The sequence below is a fragment of the Callorhinus ursinus genome, unplaced genomic scaffold (assembly GCF_003265705.2).
Source record: "Callorhinus ursinus isolate GAN/ISIS: 27379988/994484 unplaced genomic scaffold, GSC_fseal_2.0 scaffold4, whole genome shotgun sequence".
Classification (NCBI taxonomy): Eukaryota; Metazoa; Chordata; class Mammalia; order Carnivora; family Otariidae; genus Callorhinus; species Callorhinus ursinus.
Genome location: NW_027397066.1, coordinates 98,839,207 through 98,858,730, shown reverse-complemented (window position 1 = coordinate 98,858,730; position 19,524 = coordinate 98,839,207). Strand labels below are relative to the sequence as shown.

At 37.9% G+C, this 19,524-nt stretch overlaps 1 protein-coding gene across 10 annotated transcripts in view; it reads left to right on the top strand.

The window, feature by feature from the left end:
• PDE5A (phosphodiesterase 5A) overlaps nt 1-19,524 on the top strand; it is a 139,775-nt gene that overhangs the window by 62,022 nt on the left and 58,229 nt on the right. For all 10 annotated transcript variants that reach the window (XR_012378019.1, XR_012378018.1, XR_012378017.1 and 7 more), the window contains 3 exons: nt 6,058-6,166; nt 7,178-7,265; nt 18,018-18,193. Coding sequence is in view for 6 of the 10 variants with exons in the window: in XM_073892193.1 (XP_073748294.1) it covers nt 6,058-6,166; nt 7,178-7,265; nt 18,018-18,193 (373 nt within the window). In the remaining 4 variants the exon portion in view is untranslated. The remainder of the gene's footprint in view (nt 1-6,057; nt 6,167-7,177; nt 7,266-18,017; nt 18,194-19,524) is intronic.

The window sequence follows — 19,524 nt, the reverse complement described above, 5'->3', positions numbered from 1 at the left end:
GGCAGACGCTTAACCGACTGAGCCACCCAGGCGCCCAGTAATGAAGTTTCTTATTCCTAGGAAGAACATCAATATAATTTTGATTTTATGATGCCATAACATTTTTGTTGCTTTTTATAATGTTTTAGAAAGCTTCTAGATAAGACACATGTAAATATTTGATTCTTTTACTTTTCAGATTGCGTAATGAATTGCTACATATATAAATATAGACATATTTAATGTTTTTACATACGGCCATAGCTATGATACTGTATATTAAAAGTATAAAATGATGGAATGATATGATACAAATGATATGAAAATAACATATATAATATAAATGATATAAAATGACCATATATGGAATTTAAGAAGCAAATGAACAAACAAAATAAAAAAGAGACAAACCACAAAACAGAATCTTAAATACGGAGAATAAATTGGTGTTTGTCAGAGGGGAGGTGGGTAAGGGGATGGGTGAAATAGATGAAGGGGATTAGGAGTGCACTTACCTTGATAAGCCCTGAGAAGCATATGGAATTTTTTGAATCATTGTATCGTGCACCTGTAACTGATGTAACACCATATATTATACTTGAATTAAAAAAGTAAGATCAAGAAAAAGTTTAAAATGATGAGTTATCTACATTTACCTTTGAATATTTGTATAGGAGCATAAGTCTTATATAATTACATTTTACGTATTGGCATTTTGATTTTATTACAAATTCAGCCTGGTCCTCTAATTTCTGATGGTAGCCGAACAAGCCTATTTGGTGTGATAGTGACCTCTACTGGTAAATATGCATTAAAAGAAAGTATAGTCTGATGTGTTTCTGATGAATACTATGTTCCCTTTCGGTAGACAAAATGGAAGGTATTTTTCCATTTATTTTTGTAGTCATTCCAAAATAGTTTTAGTATAAAGATATTTTTATAAAGGATAGATAGGGCAGGTTGATTACCTTAAAAGAGAGTAATTTAATGGATCATGGTAACTGCTTCATTAATTTTACAGTATTTAAAAGCATTCACTAATGCCTTATATCAGCTAAACATTTTATGTATCTAAAAAAATTTTTCTAAGATTTTATTATTTATTAACTTGAGAGAGAGAGAGCACAAGCAGGGGCAGAGGGAGAAGCAGGCTCCCTGCGGAGCAGGGAGCCCAATGTGGGACTCGATCCCAGGACCATGGGATCGTGCCCTGAGCCGAAGGCAGACGCTTAACTGACTGAGCCACCCAGGCGCCCTTCAGCTAAACATTTTAAAGTTAGCCTTTATACTAAAGACACAATAAAAGGTCTTTAAGTGGTGTAAATATTTTTTATTATTTTAATAAACATTAGATATTAGGCCTAATTTGCCAAACCTCTGAATTAAAAATGATGCGTAGTGACTTTAGCATTTTGACAAAGGACTAAACTGATATTGACACTTCACCAGCAGACTCTTTATTCCATTGGTGAAATTGGTTATTGATAGAATTCAAGACTCTTCGAAGCTCATCCTTAAACACTTTGCCAATCCAAACATCTCCCATGAGATGAAAGGCTAGGCAATTTTACGATGTCAGCAGTAAACAAATCATTCTTTTAGACCAGTCATTTCAGTTGAAAAGCATTGCTCATTTGGTATTTGTCCAACCAACCCACTAATTATCCTTTATAAATTAAAATAACACATTGAAGACAGATTTGCAATGTTAAGTGTAAAACTAAAAAATAAATATTCAGGGTGAACATTATACATAATCATCAGAATCATATCGTCAGTGAAATAAAGCACAGGAAGACATTTGGGACTTGGGTTGCCTACGAATTTCAGAAGGAAAGCTAGCTCATTTCCAGATGGTGGGAGGTCTTGGAGTTTCTGTGCTTCAGTTCATAAGAGCCACCCAATGAGAAGGGAAAAATGATATTTCAGTGCTGTAATTCCATGTCAGTTAACTTGATGTTAATTTATAAAAGCATGTTTTTATTATAAAATGACAAATGCATAGAATTAATTCTTTAAGCTCACTTTCTTGGAATATATATACTAGTGACGCTGTAAAAAGTAGTAAAAAGGTTTTTACTACTTTAAAAAAGAACTGTGCATACTTAGTAGGAAGAGTGTAGAGTCTAAAGTCAGACTGACTGAAATTTAAGTTCCGCCACTTACTAGCTGTGGGGTGTTTTGTAAATGAATTAACCTCTCAAAGCCTCAATTTCTTCATCTGTAAAATGGAGATACTGATAGCAGGATTGTAGTAAGGTCTAAATGAGATGATCCACACAAAATGCTTCAGAAAATTTCTGGCACATACTAAGTACTAAGTCAGTGTTGCCTGTTATTTCCATGTCTCTGATGTGTTTTTCTGTCTTTGGTTTACATAGCCTGCAATGATTCCCATTTAGTGCTAAGCACAAAAATTTCTCTGTGAGCCCCAGCTCCATGTCCCTGTCTTCCCAAGGATATACTCATGTACATTCCACTGATAGCTGCTGTGCAAAATGCTTTAGGTGTTGGAATTAGCCCAAGTCCTCCAAGAGGCAAATGCCAAGACTGGATTAAATGTGTAAGAAACTTATTAGGGGAAATCCCCTGTAAGGATAAAAGGGGACAGAGCTAAGAGAGCCGTGGACCCCCCACACAAGTCTGACCTAGAGTGAAAAAAGAGGGAAAAGAAGGGGAGTGGAGGGATGGGCAAAAGGGGTGAAGGGAAGTGGGAGACACAGGCTTGCAGTTATGGAATGAATAAGTCATGGGGATGAAAGGTCCAGCATAGGAAATACAGTCAGTGGTACTGTAACAGCGATGTATGGTGACAGATGGTAGCTACGCTTGTGGTGAGCACAGCGGAACACAGAGTTGCTGACCTATGTTGTACACCTGAAACTAATGTTAACATTGTGTGTCAACTGTACTTCAGTGAAGAGTGAGAGTGTGTGCAGGTGGGTGAAGAAGGAAGGAGTGTTTTGCAGACGTGTCCTGGCCAGCTGGGCAGTTGTGAGGGGGCAAGACTTCTGGGGAGTCCTCTAGCCGGTCTCCTGTCAGAAGAATCCCAGATCTCCCAGAAATGGGCCTGCCTTCCTATCCCTCTGGGCTCAGTCTTCATCTAGAAGCAGCCGCCGGAGGCGTGGCCTCGGTGCCTAAGGGGGCGGGGGGCAGGGGTGGTCCCGGGATCTAGAACACCGCAGCTAGAGACACCTGCCAGTGATGCTCCCTGCAGTTGGAGCTCCGAGAGGCACAGTTTAAGGCCACCGTGATACTCCTGCTATTTAAAGAATGAGATCCATATTCTTTTCATTGCTCTTTCAGAATAATACACTATCTGCCCTAGCCTCACATCTTCAGCCTGAAACCATCATTTTATTCCTAACAATCTATGTTTCCCAAATACCCATAGATAGAATTCTTATATTTCAGAGACGTGTTTTATGCTGAGGGCTTTTTTTTTTTTTTTCCTGGCTGGAACACCCTCCCTTTCATCCCTGATGTGTTTCTCCCCATCCTTAAATCTTATCCAGCCTTTTACACATTTTTCTAATGCTACCTCTTCCCTAACCCACTCCATGTAGGTGTTACCTGTCGATCTTCCCCACATGTGTGGTGCTTGCATTTTACCAATTGCATTAGTGAGGATTAGGCTTGACTGCAAATCATAACCCCCCAAAAATAGCTTAAACCAGAATGCAGTATAATTACTCTCTCCTATAAAAGCCCAGAGGTTGGCAGCTCAGGTGCTGCAGCTGTTCTCCACAAAGGCCTCAGGGCCCCGGGCACCTCGGAGCTTTCTACTCCGATTCTCTAGGGTGTGGCCCTTGCCTTCAGTGTCAGGGATGCAGCTCCTCTCATCATACCCATATTTTAAAGGGGGGCAGGGGGCAGGGGGTGTCCAGTAAAAGAAAAGGCAGAGAGCATGCACCAGCTTTCTCGTACATGAGGTTTCTAGAAGCAGCCATATTTCTTCTTACAGCTATTGACTAGAACTTACATGATGACACCAAACCACTAGGGTGGCTGGGCAGCGTAGGGTTTGTTCTGGGTGACCATGTGTCCAGATCAAGACGAACAGAGGAGAGTTATGGAGGGGACAGCTGGAAGCCTCTGCACTGGACTCGACCCAAACAGGACATGCAGCTGGATGGATTCTCCGTGCTGTGTCCTGGCCTCTGCTAGATTGTAAGCTCCTTGTGACCGCTACTGACCTGCATGAGCTCATCTTCCATGGGGCACTAGGGGTGCCTCTCGTGGAGCAGGTGCTCAGTCTGTGTTTACTGAGTGCGGGAACTGAGAATTCACCAGCTTGTTTCTTAGAGAGTAAGAAACAAAATGGTATCCCATACCTTAATAAATCTTCATACTTATCTTTCATGAAGGTCACCGTTAGGGAAACTGAAAATTTTCAGGAAATTAAAAAGAAAAAAGAATTTGATTTCTATTGATTTAAAAGTAATTTAAATTACTTCTTCTCTATGTTAATGCCTGTAGGTCTGATCTTAGGGTCTCTGGCAAGTCCCTTAACTATTTTGGGTTTCATCTGGCTCCCACTGTGAACATAATGATGGTGATAAGAATAATAAAAGTCATTAGTAGTGTTGTTATTTTAGAAAAGATTTGGACAAGAGTATCTTCTCCAATGTACTTCTTTCTCCCCATAACCTCCATTCCATTTTTCTTATCTTTATTAAACCTTCTTATTATCTTTTCCTGAGACTTCAGACTAAAAAACTATGAATAGTTTTTTAAAAAATTAATTTTATTAACCAAAATCCTGCACTTATCTCATGTCCTTTCCTTGGGTGGGATTCCACCCAGATAATACACATGAAAGTGGAGCCAGGTCCCAGGTCTGATTTGTTGGACAATCCGTGTGCCTTCACAGATGATCAGTGTCGTCTCAGTAAATGTCCATTCTGGAATTTATCTACTCTGTGACCATTGTCATTTGCTCTTTATTCTTTTTCACTTATATACAGTATAGGACACAGGGTCAAATTTCACCCATTTTTGACCAAGTTACACCCAAGTTAAAATGGACAGCAAAGAAAGGAAAGGCTAAAATATCGTGGCCAGGAATGAGGCCGCAGACTTCAGGAGTCTTGGTGAAATCACTAAGTCAGTAGCGCTCAAGAGTGCCATCCCAAGAGGCAGTTTGGTCAGGTTGGGCCGGCTGGGCAGGGGGGTGGGGGAAGGATGGAAGATAGGGAAAATATTGGAACTTCGAGAGTCATGTATTTTATTTTGAACTATCTCTCACTATTAGACTCTCCTATTTCTTCAGTTAGCGATATTATAATTATAATAGGCATATCCTTATAGTTTGAGTAAATTTCCACAACCTGATACTCTTTGCCCAATTCATCCCCATCGCTGGGAACATATAAAGTTTCCTGATGTAAAAACATGTTCTCTCTTGTTTTCCTGGCTGCAGCCCTGGCATTGTGCTTATGTACCCTCTGACATCCGATTAATCTTTAATATTCAGCCTATTAAGTAAGAAATGGGAAAAAACTGGGGAAAATATTGTTAAGCTCAAGAAAGTTTTTTGAAGAAGATAAATTTTTCATTTAAAAAAGTATCATAAAGTATCTCAAAGCAGAAAAAAAGAAGGGAGAAAACCTTAACAAAATTCTCCCAGGCATGCTTGATTTTCCCTTGGTTTGAAATGTGTAAATGATTATTGTGGTGGGTAAAGCAAATAATTGAGGAAGTGAAACAGGCACTAGACCTCAGTCATTCTATAATCTGATGAAAAAAGAGGACATGAAAAGAAAACTCATACGGATTTTACATGAACGGCACAAAAATCAACATGCCCATTAACAGTAGTGGTAGCATTACTTAATGGCATTTTAAAATTTGTTTTAGACAGCTGAAAAACTGTGGGTCTTTGTCTTTTCAAAACATTTAAATTATAGTAACTACAAAGTTGCAAATCATCACATTTAAAGTGCATTTTCCCATGAAGATACACACTTTACCCTATAATTTAAGACGGGTGTGTTTCTCTTATTATCATTTAATTAACTTCATTTTGCCCATGTTTCTTCAGTGCACAGAAATAACTCGTATCTGTTTTTTCCACAGGGAACGTGATGCAAACAGAATCAATTACATGTATGCTCAGTATGTCAAAAATACTATGGAACCACTTAATATCCCAGATGTCAGTAAGGACAAAAGATTTCCCTGGACAGTAAGTAAACCAGTTTTGAACTTGGAGCTCGAACACTGTTTTCCCATCAGATCTGTACTTCTAGGGACTCTTCAGCTGAAGCCCTGGCCCAATAACTGGCTGTATTTCAGAGTGAACGGTGCTTTCCCTGATCTGATGAAGGAAAATACAACAGCTCATGACATCTGTTGAGGGGTGGTCAGCTGTACTCAAGTATTTTTCCCTGTACTTTTCAGCTTTGTAATGTGTAATAATGAATGATCATAAACTAATTTATGGGGCAATTTGACTATTACCTACTTAATGTCAAAGACATTCCTTACATAGTGTTGCTAGAGTTCTTGAGTTTATCCTTAAAAACTAAGTGCCGTATGGCTCGAACTGACGTAACTGGTAATCTACTACCGTGAGTAGCTCTATGGAGAACTGAGTATGTTTTCTTTGACAGCAAAGGTACAAATCACTTTCTCAGGCATTGAAAACTTGGAATTCTAGTGTTTTCTCTCATCTCTGGAAAAGTGTTGCACTTTGAGCCGCTGCCTTGATTTTGTTATTTGGGTATCTAGAAGACCTCTTTAGAACTTTAGCGATATGGGCAATAGAAACAGTGGCAGTCCTAAAGAAAGACAAGTTTGTAGCATGGAGTATCTGAGGTAACATAGTGCTTTTTGGATTCTGCTGGTCTTGTGAAGTTGTTGAGATATCTACTACACCAGTATAGTAAATAATTGCATAAAGATTTTCCTTAATATTACCAAAAGCTACTTGGAAAGTTTAGAATGAAAAAAAAAAAAGAAATATAGGATATTTCTTACTCTTAATAATGTAAAGACTAATTGCTGCATATTGCATTTACGTGAACTTCATTATAATTTGTACATTTTCTGCACTCTGATGTTATCACCTGCTAATAAAAGACGAATGAATTCGTTAGTGGTTTCAGATGTCTGATCTAGTTTATATAGCACCTAGTGAGAAAATCAGTCTCTTCATAATTTGCACCTGCTTTGTTTTATTTTTGTTTTTGTTTAGAATGAAAACACAGGAAATGTAAACCAGCAATGCATTAGAAGTTTGCTTTGTACGCCTATAAAAAATGGAAAGAAGAATAAAGTGATAGGTAAAGCCTTTTACTAATCTGCACTTATTAAAGAAAAAAATGTATTCCAAGAAACTTCTTTCCTTCAAGTGTAATTCTGAGAAATAAAATGTGTGAAAAAAAGATAAAAATTGGAGTAAGAGAATTTTGAAATAATTTTATATTGATAAATGTTAATAGACATTGTTAAATATCTTAACTATAATGTCTTTTAGTAATTATTATAATGCTTTTCAATGGAATTTTTGTTGAAGAATGATGTGTTGAAAGGTTGTAGACTGAGAGACATCAAGTTGATAATGTATATTGTTTTAGAGAGTCTCATTTCTTGCTTCTGATTTTTTTTTAACGTGGGGTTTACATTTTAGATTGTATTCATTCGTTCAAAAGCACTCCAGTGTTCTGGTGATCTGTAATAAATTGGTGAGCAAAGTGGAAATCCTCACCCTCAGGGAGCTTACATTCTTATATTAAGGTAATAGAAAAATGTCTATTTCAGGAATATTGGAAGAATGCAGCCTCAGGAAAATATGGAATGATGTTACCTATTATTGACATATTTGTTTCTTGTCTATATTAAGAGTAGTACAGAAAGTAGGTTTTATATGCCAATCATGCATGATTGACATGTGAAAGTAGTCTGAACTGTTAACGTTGTCTTGAGAACTTGGAGATAAAGGAAATATGAGGACCTTCTAAAGGCTAAACTTTTAAATAGAAACCCTAATGAAGGGGTGCCTGGGTGGCTCAGTTGTTAGTTCGGCTCAGGTCATGGTCCCAGGGTCCTGGGATCGAACCCCGCATCAGGCTCCCTGCTCAGCAGGAAGCCTGCTTCTCCCTCTCCCACTCCCTCTGCTTGTGTTCCCTCTCTCGCTGTGTTTCTCTCTGTCAAATAAATAACTAAATCTTTTTAAAAAAATAAACCCGAATGAAGGGAGGCTTAAAAATATAAATTTACCTTAAAAAGTCTGAGTAGTTTCCAGGTTGCAAGACTATAAATTTACCTTAAAAAGTCTGAGTAGTTTCCAGGTTGCAAGACTTAACTATAATTTTATTGAAGGAAGCTATCAGTCAGAAGGGCAGTGGAGGGAGGTATTATTAAGGAAAATAGGGGAAAAAAGGCAAATATTAAAATACCTATTGAGGTTCCATCCAGGAGTCAGGAAACCTTTGCCCCCCCCCAAGTGGAGACAGATGCAGTAAGTTGTATCAGTGTGGGTAGAGTTTTCTGACCACGTGGTGAGGCCATCGCTTAGGGGGCAGTGGGTGTAGCAGGTTGTCGCGGTCGATGACACCAGTCCCTTTGCTGGTGTGAGATGCATTCACCAGCGTGTGCCATTGAGCATCCCACTAGTCTGACTTCCCTTGTTCTGATTATTTTTTCCCAAGGTGGCTGAACTCATAGGAGGAGATTGTATTATTCATATACCCAAAAATACATTGGTTGCTTTGACAGTTGTGTCTTCTTAGAAATCTGTGAGCTGGGCTTGAGGCAGTGGGCTGGAGTTGAGCAGGTGCATGTGCTCCTGTTCCCCAGGACAGATCTGTTTCGTGCTATCTGTGAATATTCTGGTGTTAGATAGCGGTCTTGTGAACTTAGTGACTGTGACTCTACCCCAGAGAGATGGCTCTGTCAGCCATGGTCTTCTAGTTTCTAAGCCTACAGGGAGAGGAGTCAGATCCTGACCTGCTGAATTGCCTTGTAAAGTCTCTGGGAAACCAGGCCGGCAACTCCCGGCTGGGCTGTTTGGTCCCTTGCACTCTTCACAGCTCTCAAAGAGAAAAGATGAATACACAGTGTGGGGTTTTCTTTTCAAGATTATCACCCCTCAGTTCGCTAACATAAGCAATAAGGAAACTGACAAGGGTGGCTTAATATATGATCCCAAGGAAACGTTATATTCTAAAATTTTACTTCCTAGGGAATGCAAGGTGAAAACTACATTAGAAATGTGCATTAGGGGTGCCTGGGTGGCTCAGTCATTAAGCGTCTGCCTTTGGCTCAGGTCATGATCCCAGAGTCCTGGGATCGAGCCCTGCTTCAGGCTCACTGCTCAGCCAGGAGCCTGCTTCTCCCTCTCCCGCTCCCCCTGCTTGTGTTCCCTCTCTGGCTGTCTCTCTCTCTCGGTGTCAAGTAAATAAATAAAATCTTTAAAAAAAAAAAGAAATATGCATTAGAAATACATATTTTTAATGCTTTTTGATATAAGCATGAAGACTTACTACAAAGCTGCCTCTGACCTGTGAAATGAAATTCCAGAAGGGATGCATTATTCCCTCATAAGTTTTCATAAGGAGGACTGAGTGGCCCCTTGCCACATCAGGTCACATCTTTGCTTTTCCTCAGCAGCATCTCTTTGGAATAATAATGGGGCATGGGGAGTCGCTGGAGGAAGTTATATATCAGGCTTTGTCATCACTTGACACAAATGCAAGCTGGTTCAGTGAAGTGCAAACAGCCCCAGGTGGGAAGCGGACTCCAGTGTCCATTTGGCTCCCCTCTTCCTTTAACCATTAAAAACATTATGAGCAAATGACTCACCTCTGTGGAGTTGAACTAAATAACCTTTCAGATCTGCTCAAAATTCATATGCTATGATCCTGTCATGTTTCCTTCAAGTGAGCAAAAAAATAAAAAAAATACTTTTAGAAGTCATCAGACTTGGCCTGCCTTTCATGTCACCCTACTTGATAACAGAGCTAAAAGTACGCAAATGTTATTTTTGGAGAGGAAAAATTCCCTATTAATAAAAAGAAAGGAAAAAATGGGGGTTTCGGTGGGCGTTCAAGTTGATTCCAAGTACAAGAATAAACATTTCCAGTGCTCCCTGCTCTTTAAAAGTGTGACAAAACAGAAAATTTGAGTTCTCGCCTGTGTTTTGTGCCCACAGATGCAGCATAGAAAATGTCATGGCTGTAGATAATTTTCCTTACATAGCACAGGCCAGATTCGTCTATTATGTAATTCTAATAGAGAATCCCCATAGAGTTACATGCAAAAAGACAGGCAGGCCCATGTGTTTTTTTGTAATCTTCCTTCCCCCTCCTATTTTTCCATTACTGACATTTAGATGAAATTATAGACATTAGACCAGTATGGGGCCTGTTGTATTCCCCAAGGTATTGTTTCATATCAAATGTTTTCTTAGTGCTCTGGCTAATACAGAGTGTTTCCAGAGTTTTGCTTCCAATGCTATTAAGGAAATATTTTTCTCATTCAACATTCATTTGTTTTAACCAATTATTTCCCCTGTTTATTAGGCTAAATATGCCTTTTTCCCAAATCATATTTACCAGAAATTCTTATTCCAATTTTCCATGCCAATTTCAGGACAGATTTTGAAGAAATTAGTCCCATTCCCATCCAAAAAAAAATGTTGAGAACATCTCCACTTTAAATAACTTACATTTTCATCTCTTTGTTAACAAAAAAGTATAACAAAAATTATAGTGTTATATATCACACATCGCTTGACAGTGAAGTATGAGAAATATGTACAGTGGACTCTTGAACAATGTGGAGGCTAGGAGCACTGACACCCCCCCATGCAGTCTAAAATCCATGTATGATTTTTAAATCCCCCAAAACCTAACTACTAGTAGCCTACTGTTGACTAGAAATCTTCCCAGTAACAGAAACAATTGATTAACACATATTTTCTATGTCATATATATTATATATTGTTTTCTTACAACAAGTAGGCTTGTTGTAAGAAAAGAACATGTTACTAAGAAAATCATAAGGAGAAGAAAATAGATTTACAGTACTGTATTTATCCAAAAAATCTACATTTTACAGTACTGTACTATATTAACAAAAAATCCACAAACAAGTGAACCCTCACTGTTTAATCCATGTTGTTCACGGGTCAACTGTATTTCTTAGAATGTATGTTCTAAACTGATTACTATCCTAATTCTCTGCTCATTTATGTGTTGCAATTTGATTCTAAGGCATAGATAAATATTCTAAAATTATATTTTTAAATTTGACACTACTTCACTTTAGTTTTCATATTAAATGTTGCCATTTAGCAATATCACTAACTGCTCATTTGTTTATGAAAATATTTGCTAGGATGTTCCTAATGCAAGTATAATTAAACTGTGTCATCCATGAAACACATTGCTTATGATGCTTAAAGTATCCGGGTTTTTTCCCCAGAGAATTGTAAATTATGCTTAGTTATAATAAGCTCCAGGCAATAAGACCGTAGGGGCAATAATAACTGGAGGAAAATGAGAAAAAAAAATAAAACTAAGGAAGTAAGATTAAAATTATAAAAGTGAAAATCTATAAAATAAAAATAAACCATAAGAGACTCTTAACTCTAGGAAACAAACTGAGGGTTGCTGGAGGGGAGGGGGGATGGGATAACTGGGTGATGGACATTAAGGAGGGCACGTGATGTAATGAGCACTGCGTATTATATAAGACTGATGAATCACTGACCTCTACCTCTGAAACCAATACTACACTATATGTTAATTAATTGAGTTTAAATTTTAAAAAATTTTGAAAAGAAAAAAATTAAGAATTAATTGAAAAAGTAGTAAGGAAAACTTCACAGTAGTGTTGGAAAACAGAAACTTACCTTTACTAGACTAGAAACAATGAGGGAATTTCTGGAAGATATGAGGTATATGCCATTCGTAAGAACACATTTTACATAAAATGGGCAAAATTTGAATAGTGATGACAATATTAATATCAGAGAAAGTTGAATTTAAGATAAAAACATAATGTAAAGGGATGCTTTGCATTGATTAAAGTTAAAATCCACCAAGAAAGTATAATTGTCATAAATGCTTCTAATAAACTAACATCATTGTATATAAAAGCCAAAGCTATTAAAAATACAGGGAGAAATGGACAAACTGGAAGTCATAGTGGGAGCCTTTGGTACACATCTCTTAGAGGGTTAAAGTACAGGATAAAATAAGGAAACATTAGAATCAATTAATATAAAAAATGAAGCGGATTTAATTAGCAACTATAAATTTATGTTTATATTTCATAATTTATAAATACAAACTCCTGTCAAATATCCATCAGAAACTTACAAGTATTGATGATATACACACATGCAACACAAACCAGTCATTTCTGAATTAAGAAATAATAAAATTATTTGAATTAACCATTCAACTGAAGAAATTAGAAAAACAGCACCTCTCTTTCTCACCTTCTATACTGTCCCCCAATAAATGAATAAATCAAAAGCAGAGAACAGCAATTGAGATGATAAATTTATGAAGTGGGAAGGGATAGTGAAAAAAAGAGATAATGAGGGAATACAATAATAATAAACCGGCAACACAGATAATGAGGATAATAAGAGAAATACACAAGTGGGAATGAGAAGGGAAATGTAATTATACAGATGGAAGAAATTTTAAAAGATGTTAGGTAATACAGTATACCAAAAAGGTAATATATTTTGATGAAAGGGAAAAATTCCATAAAAATTGGTAATAACCAATACTAACTCAAGTTTTAAATATTTCATAGAAATAAAATAAATAAATATTTCATAGAAGTAATTGAGAAAGTTATTTTTAAAGTCATTAAAAAAAAGCAAATATAAAAAATTTAAAAAATGCCCAAAGGAAATTCTAACCAAAGCAATCAGAGCGGAGGAGATGAAACAATGTGAGGTACAGAAGAAGAAAAGGCAAAGTTTAAAAAACTTCCAGATGATAAGATGGTGAGGTGGAAAGCCCAGTGGAATCAGGGGAAAATACTTCTCTACAAAGAGTTCTTTTTTTTTTTTTTTTTAGATTTTATTTATTTATTTGACAGAGAGACAGTGAAAGAGGGAACACAAGCAGGGGGAGTGGGAGAGGGAGAAGCAGGCTTCCCACCGAGCAGAGAGCCCGATGCAGGGCTCGATCCCAGGACCCTGGGATCATGACCTGAGCCGAAGGCAGATGCTTAACGACTGAGACACCCAGGTGCCCCCTCTACAGAGAGTTGTAAAAGTTCCTGGTTATCAAATTATTAAAGAGAAATAACTTTAATTTATGCCAAGACAAACCTGTTTGAAAATAATAGAAAAAAATTCCATTTATAATAGCAAAGAATAAATGTAGCCAGAAATATGTAGCATCTTTATGAGGAAAACGGTAATATTCTACTGAGTAACTTAAAAATCTTTAGTACATGAAGGGACATAACATTTCCCGATGATAAGAACCTATTCTGTAAGAGGTCAACTTTCCCCAGATTAGATTTATATCGATTTTAATACATATCCTCACAAGAGTTTTTTTTTTCAGAGGCAAGGGGGAGTTCCTGACCAACATTTATAAAACTCATCTGGAAGAATAACATATGAAAAGAATCAGAGTTGATGGATAGAGATTTGCCTGTCAGAAATTAAAATAATGCTGTAAAAGTATCATAATGAAAAGTATCATATGTGGAGGCACCTGGGTGACTCGGTTGAGTGTCTGCCTTCAGCCCAGGTCATGATCTCGGGGTCCTGGGATCAAACCCCACCTCGGGCTCCCTGCTCACTGGGGAGCCTGCTTCTCCCTCTCCTTCTGCTGCTCCCCCTGCTTGTGCATTCTCTCTCTCTCTGTCAAATAAATAATATCTTTAAATAAAAAAGATCATATGTGTAGCAGAAAAGATGGAAAGATTGATGGAATACAATAGAAAGTCTAAATGCAGACCCAAGTCTGGTACATAGGTATATTAGTGTTACTGTATATAATAGCTCATTGTTTCTAAGGTGCCATGGATTGAAAGACTTCATTTTCTGTACTTCCAAGAAAGAAAAAAAATGATTTCAATTAAACTATGTCAAGCAGTTGATTAGGATGCACACTGATTTCAAAAAAATAATAAAATGTGAGAAAAGTACCTAGTAGTTAAAAAAAGTATGACTTTAGTATTTAAGGTGGCAATTCAAATCATTGGAGAAGGGATAACTATTCAAATATTTTAAGAATCTAGTAGCAATTTGGGGAAAAAAACTAAGTTGAATTAAAAAATTAAATGTGATACAATGAATCTGTAAAAGTACCAGGGGAAAATATAGGTTCATATATCATCTTAAAGTGGGGAAGCTTCAAAAAAAAATGGGGAAGCTTCTCTTAAAAGCAAGACACTATACAGCAGAAAACCTCAGATGAAGATAATTGACAAATGACAAGTGCAAAAAAAATATTCGCAAGATTGGTGATAAGGACAGGTCTTACACCTTAGCAAGACAGGATGCTGGCTTTGGAGTCCACCCTGTATGGTAGAGAGTACATGAGACCACAAGCAGAATCTAAGAGCTGACCCCCTGCTCTGCCAAAAAGCCAGGAGAAAAACTGTGGTCGGTAACAACATCTGATCTCTGGAATTACAGAAAAGGAAACATAATTGTGTGATTTTAGAAACCATCTACTCCCTTCCCTGTAATTGCTGGAGATGACTTTGGTGCCGGCTTAGCTCTCAGAGCTGCTGTGATGACCAAATGAAGCAACGTCAGTACAAGTACTTTGTGTGCTCTAATAATACGAAGTGCCACTGAGATTTTACTAACTGCGCTAGCTCTTGATTTTCGCCTTATGTTTTTGAGTGTTTTCTTTCATGATTGTGTATATTAATTGATTTTTGCTGAGTGGTTTCATTTTATTTTGGGTTCTGCATTAAGTGCTTGGTTTTTATAGAGCAGTGATTCTGATCTTATATGGATTGCTGGTAGATGTGGCATCTCAAGTGACAAGTTTTAAATTTCATTATTGTACTCTTTAGCCACTCTTCCAGTCATTAATGAAGTTCTGAAAACCCTACCTGTAAATGTGTCTGGGCTTTATATTTTCTCCCATAAAGGGACCCTGTTTGTTTGTTATAAACCTTCTTCATAGCTTTTTTTTTTTTTTAACTTGGGTATTTTTGTTTGATAGAATTAAATTTTCTGAAGGGTATAAAGAAATCAGCAGGATGATCATGAATGCTATTTAAATATAACTGTCTATTCAGCTTTCAAAGGAGAATTAAATGATATGCCTAAGTGGATAATTTGTCTTCACCCCTTTTCTTGTGCTGAGCTTAGCTCTGTCTACACATCTGTATCTAGATTGGTGGATTGTAATGCAAACACAATTTAGCTGTTCCACTCTGAGCTGTGGTTTTGACAGCCAGCTCCTGATATTGGTACATTTAACATTCATTTCGATACCTTTGAATTCCCAGAGGTATTAACTAATACTTGTTAATGCACATTCAGTGATGTGCAGGAGAGTTTACTTAGCTAGGTCAGAAGCCCAGGAGCCTGCTGACAGCCACGGCTCAACCCCTTCCTGTTGTCTTTTCCTTTCCAGACATACAATAATTCTTATGAAGTGTTAAAAAAAAAATCTTGTTTATGAGAAGGGACCATCAAGTAGGAGACAACTTTAGTCAGAATTGAAAGGCAATTAACGTTGTGATGTGAGGATAAGGCATGAAACACGTGACTCTCAAAATGTGATTTGGGAGATAGCCAGATCCTAGATAAACAGTTCCACATGTATAATTTGGGGATTCACAAAGGTTGGAGGACAAAACCCTCGTGCTGTACCATATACATGGGACATGGGACTTTTAAGATCATGCTGATTGCCAGTTGAGTTACGGTTTTTCTTGCAGTGTCCAAAGTCATTATGTTTCATTTAAAGTATTTCTTGATAATGGAATAAGTGTTAGAGAAGTAATCCCTACGGTAGTAATACAGATAGATAAGGATGTCTTTCCTGTCTATCGTAGAAAAACTCCCACAAACAAACAAGAAAGAGCAAAAATGAGAGTGCAGTTAATTTGTAGGGTTAAAAATGAATTGCACATCAATGGTGATGAAGGGACTTAAAGTGCAAGCATGTATCACTGTGGACTCTACGAAATCCTTTTGTGCTCTGGGAAAAATACGAGATAACAGACTATAGTCTTCATGGGAAAGTAGTTTGGGTCAGAGCCGCAGTCCTGCATTCTTTCATTAACTCAGTAAACATTTTCGAGTCCTGCTATAGGTCAGGCATTTTGCTAGCTAAGGAAGTGGGCCTGAAAAAATAAAATCTCTAGGCCCAAGATACGTACAGCCTAGAAAGAGAGCCAGGAATGAAATCCTCCATGATATACCGAGTGGTCATTTTTTTTCCTCTCTCCAAATTTTTATGTAAATTCTAGTTAGTTCACAAATAGTGTTGACATTGGTTTTAGGAGTTGAATTTAGTGCAATAAGCCGGTGGGAGAAAGACACATACCGAGTGATTTTCTTAAGGGCAAAGGAAAGAGAAGTGCCCACCTCACCTGGGAAGTGGACTGCCTCCAGGAGCTATGGTGAAGGTAATTGAGGTGTCCCCTGAAGCACAGCAAAGAGCATGTGGGGAGCAGTGGAAGCCAGTGGAAAAGCACGGGCCAAGGTGTGAGCAAGCGAGATGCAGTCAGGGGACTACCCGCAATGACTGGAAGGAGGTACAAGGGCACAGAGTAGCAGCGTGTGGGAAACAGTGGCCTTGGGGACTGGCCCGAACTGGGGTTTGAATTGTATTTTATTTTATTTTTTTGAAGATTTTATTTATTTATTTGACAGAGAGAGAGAGAGACAGCGAGAGAGGGAACATAAGCAAGGGGAGTGGGAAAGGGAGAAGCAGGCTGCCTGTGGAGCAGGGAGCCTGACTTGGGGCTCCATCTCAGGACCCTGGGATCATGACCTGAGCTGAAGGTAGACGCTTAACTGACTGAGCCACCCAGGCGCCCCTGGGTTTGAATTTTAGATCTAAGCATACCAGCTTAGTGGCCTTGAGCAAATGACTTAACCTTTCTGAGACTCAGTTTTTTCATCTGTAAAATGGGGATGGTCACACCTACTTCACGGCATTAGATCGTAAGGCCTAGCAATCACGTTGTGTCCTGAAGGTTTTAGTGCAATACCTGCCCCACAGTGGGCACACAGTGGAACTCTGTGATTATATATTTAGAGACAGAAGAAATAAGGATTTAACAACACTTGTTAAACCCAGAGGTAGGAGGTTCCCAAGCCCTTCAAAGAGCGACCTACTAGGGTCAGAATCCCATAGAACTAGTTCAGTAAAGATTTACCATAATGTTGATGTGATTTTCCATTTATATTGACTATATCTTTTACCTTCTAAGAGAAGCCAGGATTTAGGAGGTTATGATTTTCTTCAAAGATTAGTCCTGCTTTTATTTCTAAACAAATAGTCATTTTTATTTGCATTTATTTGTAGTATCCAAAGGTGTCTGCAAATAGGATTCTCTGCATCTCTGGATGCAGAGGTGCTTATTTGAAATTTGAAACTATTTATGTGAATTGCCTGTTTTCTGCATTCTATTTTGTATGTAATTGTGTTTTTTAACTTTTAGTTTCTCAGTCAGGAAAGGCAGTCTGTGTGACCCAAAATTCTGATGTGCATCAAAATTGTTCTCTTGGCAAGTGTACAAAAATTCAATTAGTCTCCAAAGGACAAATTGTCTTTGGGGACTCAACTGATCTAAAATTTGTGACCTAGTCTGGAAGAAAATAGTACTCTAGGATTTTTTTGAACACAGGCAACATACATTTAGGACTGTGTGAAACAATTTCTCATGTAAATTAATTCAGTTTACTTTTCTAGCTTATATTTGTGAGGATCTGTTTGCTTCATTGGAGATGCCAAGCATTCTTAAGAGGAAAGTATAAGACAGTCTTTGGCGGGGGTTGGGGGGTGTGTATTAAAGGCAATACAAACTATAATAATTAATAATAATATTTACTCAAATTTCTTGGATTGTTATAGGGGTTTGCCAACTTGTTAATAAGATGGAGGAGAATACTGGCAAGGTTAAGCCTTTCAACCGAAATGATGAACAGTTTCTGGAGGCTTTTGTCATCTTTTGTGGCTTGGGGATCCAGAACACACAGATGTATGAAGCGGTGGAGAGAGCCATGGCCAAGCAAATGGTCACACTGGAGGTGGGCTGGCGCGTGCGGGACCTTCTCTGTCTCTGTGGCCACACAGTCAGCTTCTGCCCTTTCCCCCGGAACCACTCGTGGGGTCACTGTCTCCTCAGAGAATCAGACTGAATTCTTAGTTCCTCATTTAAACAGCTAAGGAAATTGGGACCCAGAATATTGTAGAAACTTATCAAAGGTCATATGACCAAACCAGAACTCAGACTGGTTGTCCCTCACTCCTTTGACCTTAACCTTCACTTCTTCGACCTTAAGAATCCAGTCACACAGACGTCTGCTGTCACTGCAGCCTGGCCCTTTCCTGTTGCCTGAGCCTCCCTATCTGCTTGTGCACAGTTGTAGTCACACATCTTAAAAGACAAAAACAGAAACCCTAAGCACTCAGAGAATCAGATGTGAGGCATGGGAAACTCTTTCAGATGACAGATTTACAGTTCCCACTTCTAAAAATCCTGATTCCTAAGTCTTGGATAGAGGCTGGGAATCTACATTATTCCAGAGCTTCCCCCAAGTGATTCTGAATGTTCAGGCAGCCAATGAGCCACTGGTTTGGGGCACTGACCCTCAGGCAAGCTCCCTCCCAGGACTATCCTACCTGAGCGGGCCAGCCCTTTCCAGATGATTTCCACGAATTGCCTGAAAATGTTCACTTTGTATAACACAGAAATTTCTTACATCAGAGACCAGTTAAGGGAAATAGACTTCAGACGGGCAAATGTCTCTACCTATTCACACACTGGTGTGAAATATATTTGAGTGTATGCCTACTCTTATTTAGTTGATTGAGATCACTGGGTATCAGTGTTTGGAATATGGTAACTTTTCCTCCAATCGTCTAAATAATACCTAACCTAAGTAGCTCAAAAGATATGCATTATAAGTAAAAACTTACTAGTAACCAAGATGGTATTCTTTATTTTCTAAAATGAATATATAACACTAATAGTTTTGCCATAGTAACATATAAGAGATTGTGGATTATAAGCCAGTGGAAATCTTTTTCAAATACGTGTACGTGTGTATATATACATACAAATATACGCATGTGTGTATGTATGCACACATATACCTCAAGTTACATTTATACAATATATGCACATGTAGTTTCACGCATGTATATACATGTATACACGTGTTCATGTGTGTATATGTATATAATTTTTAATCAAATTTTTTATAGTTTCCATGATTTTGTACTGAAGTGAATCTAAGCCAGTTATCAATTAGAAATTATATTTTGTAAAACTTTTTACTATGGAAAATTGCAACCATATACGGAAGTAGAGAGAATAGCTTAGTGAGAGACCATGTACTCATTAGCCATCGTTAAT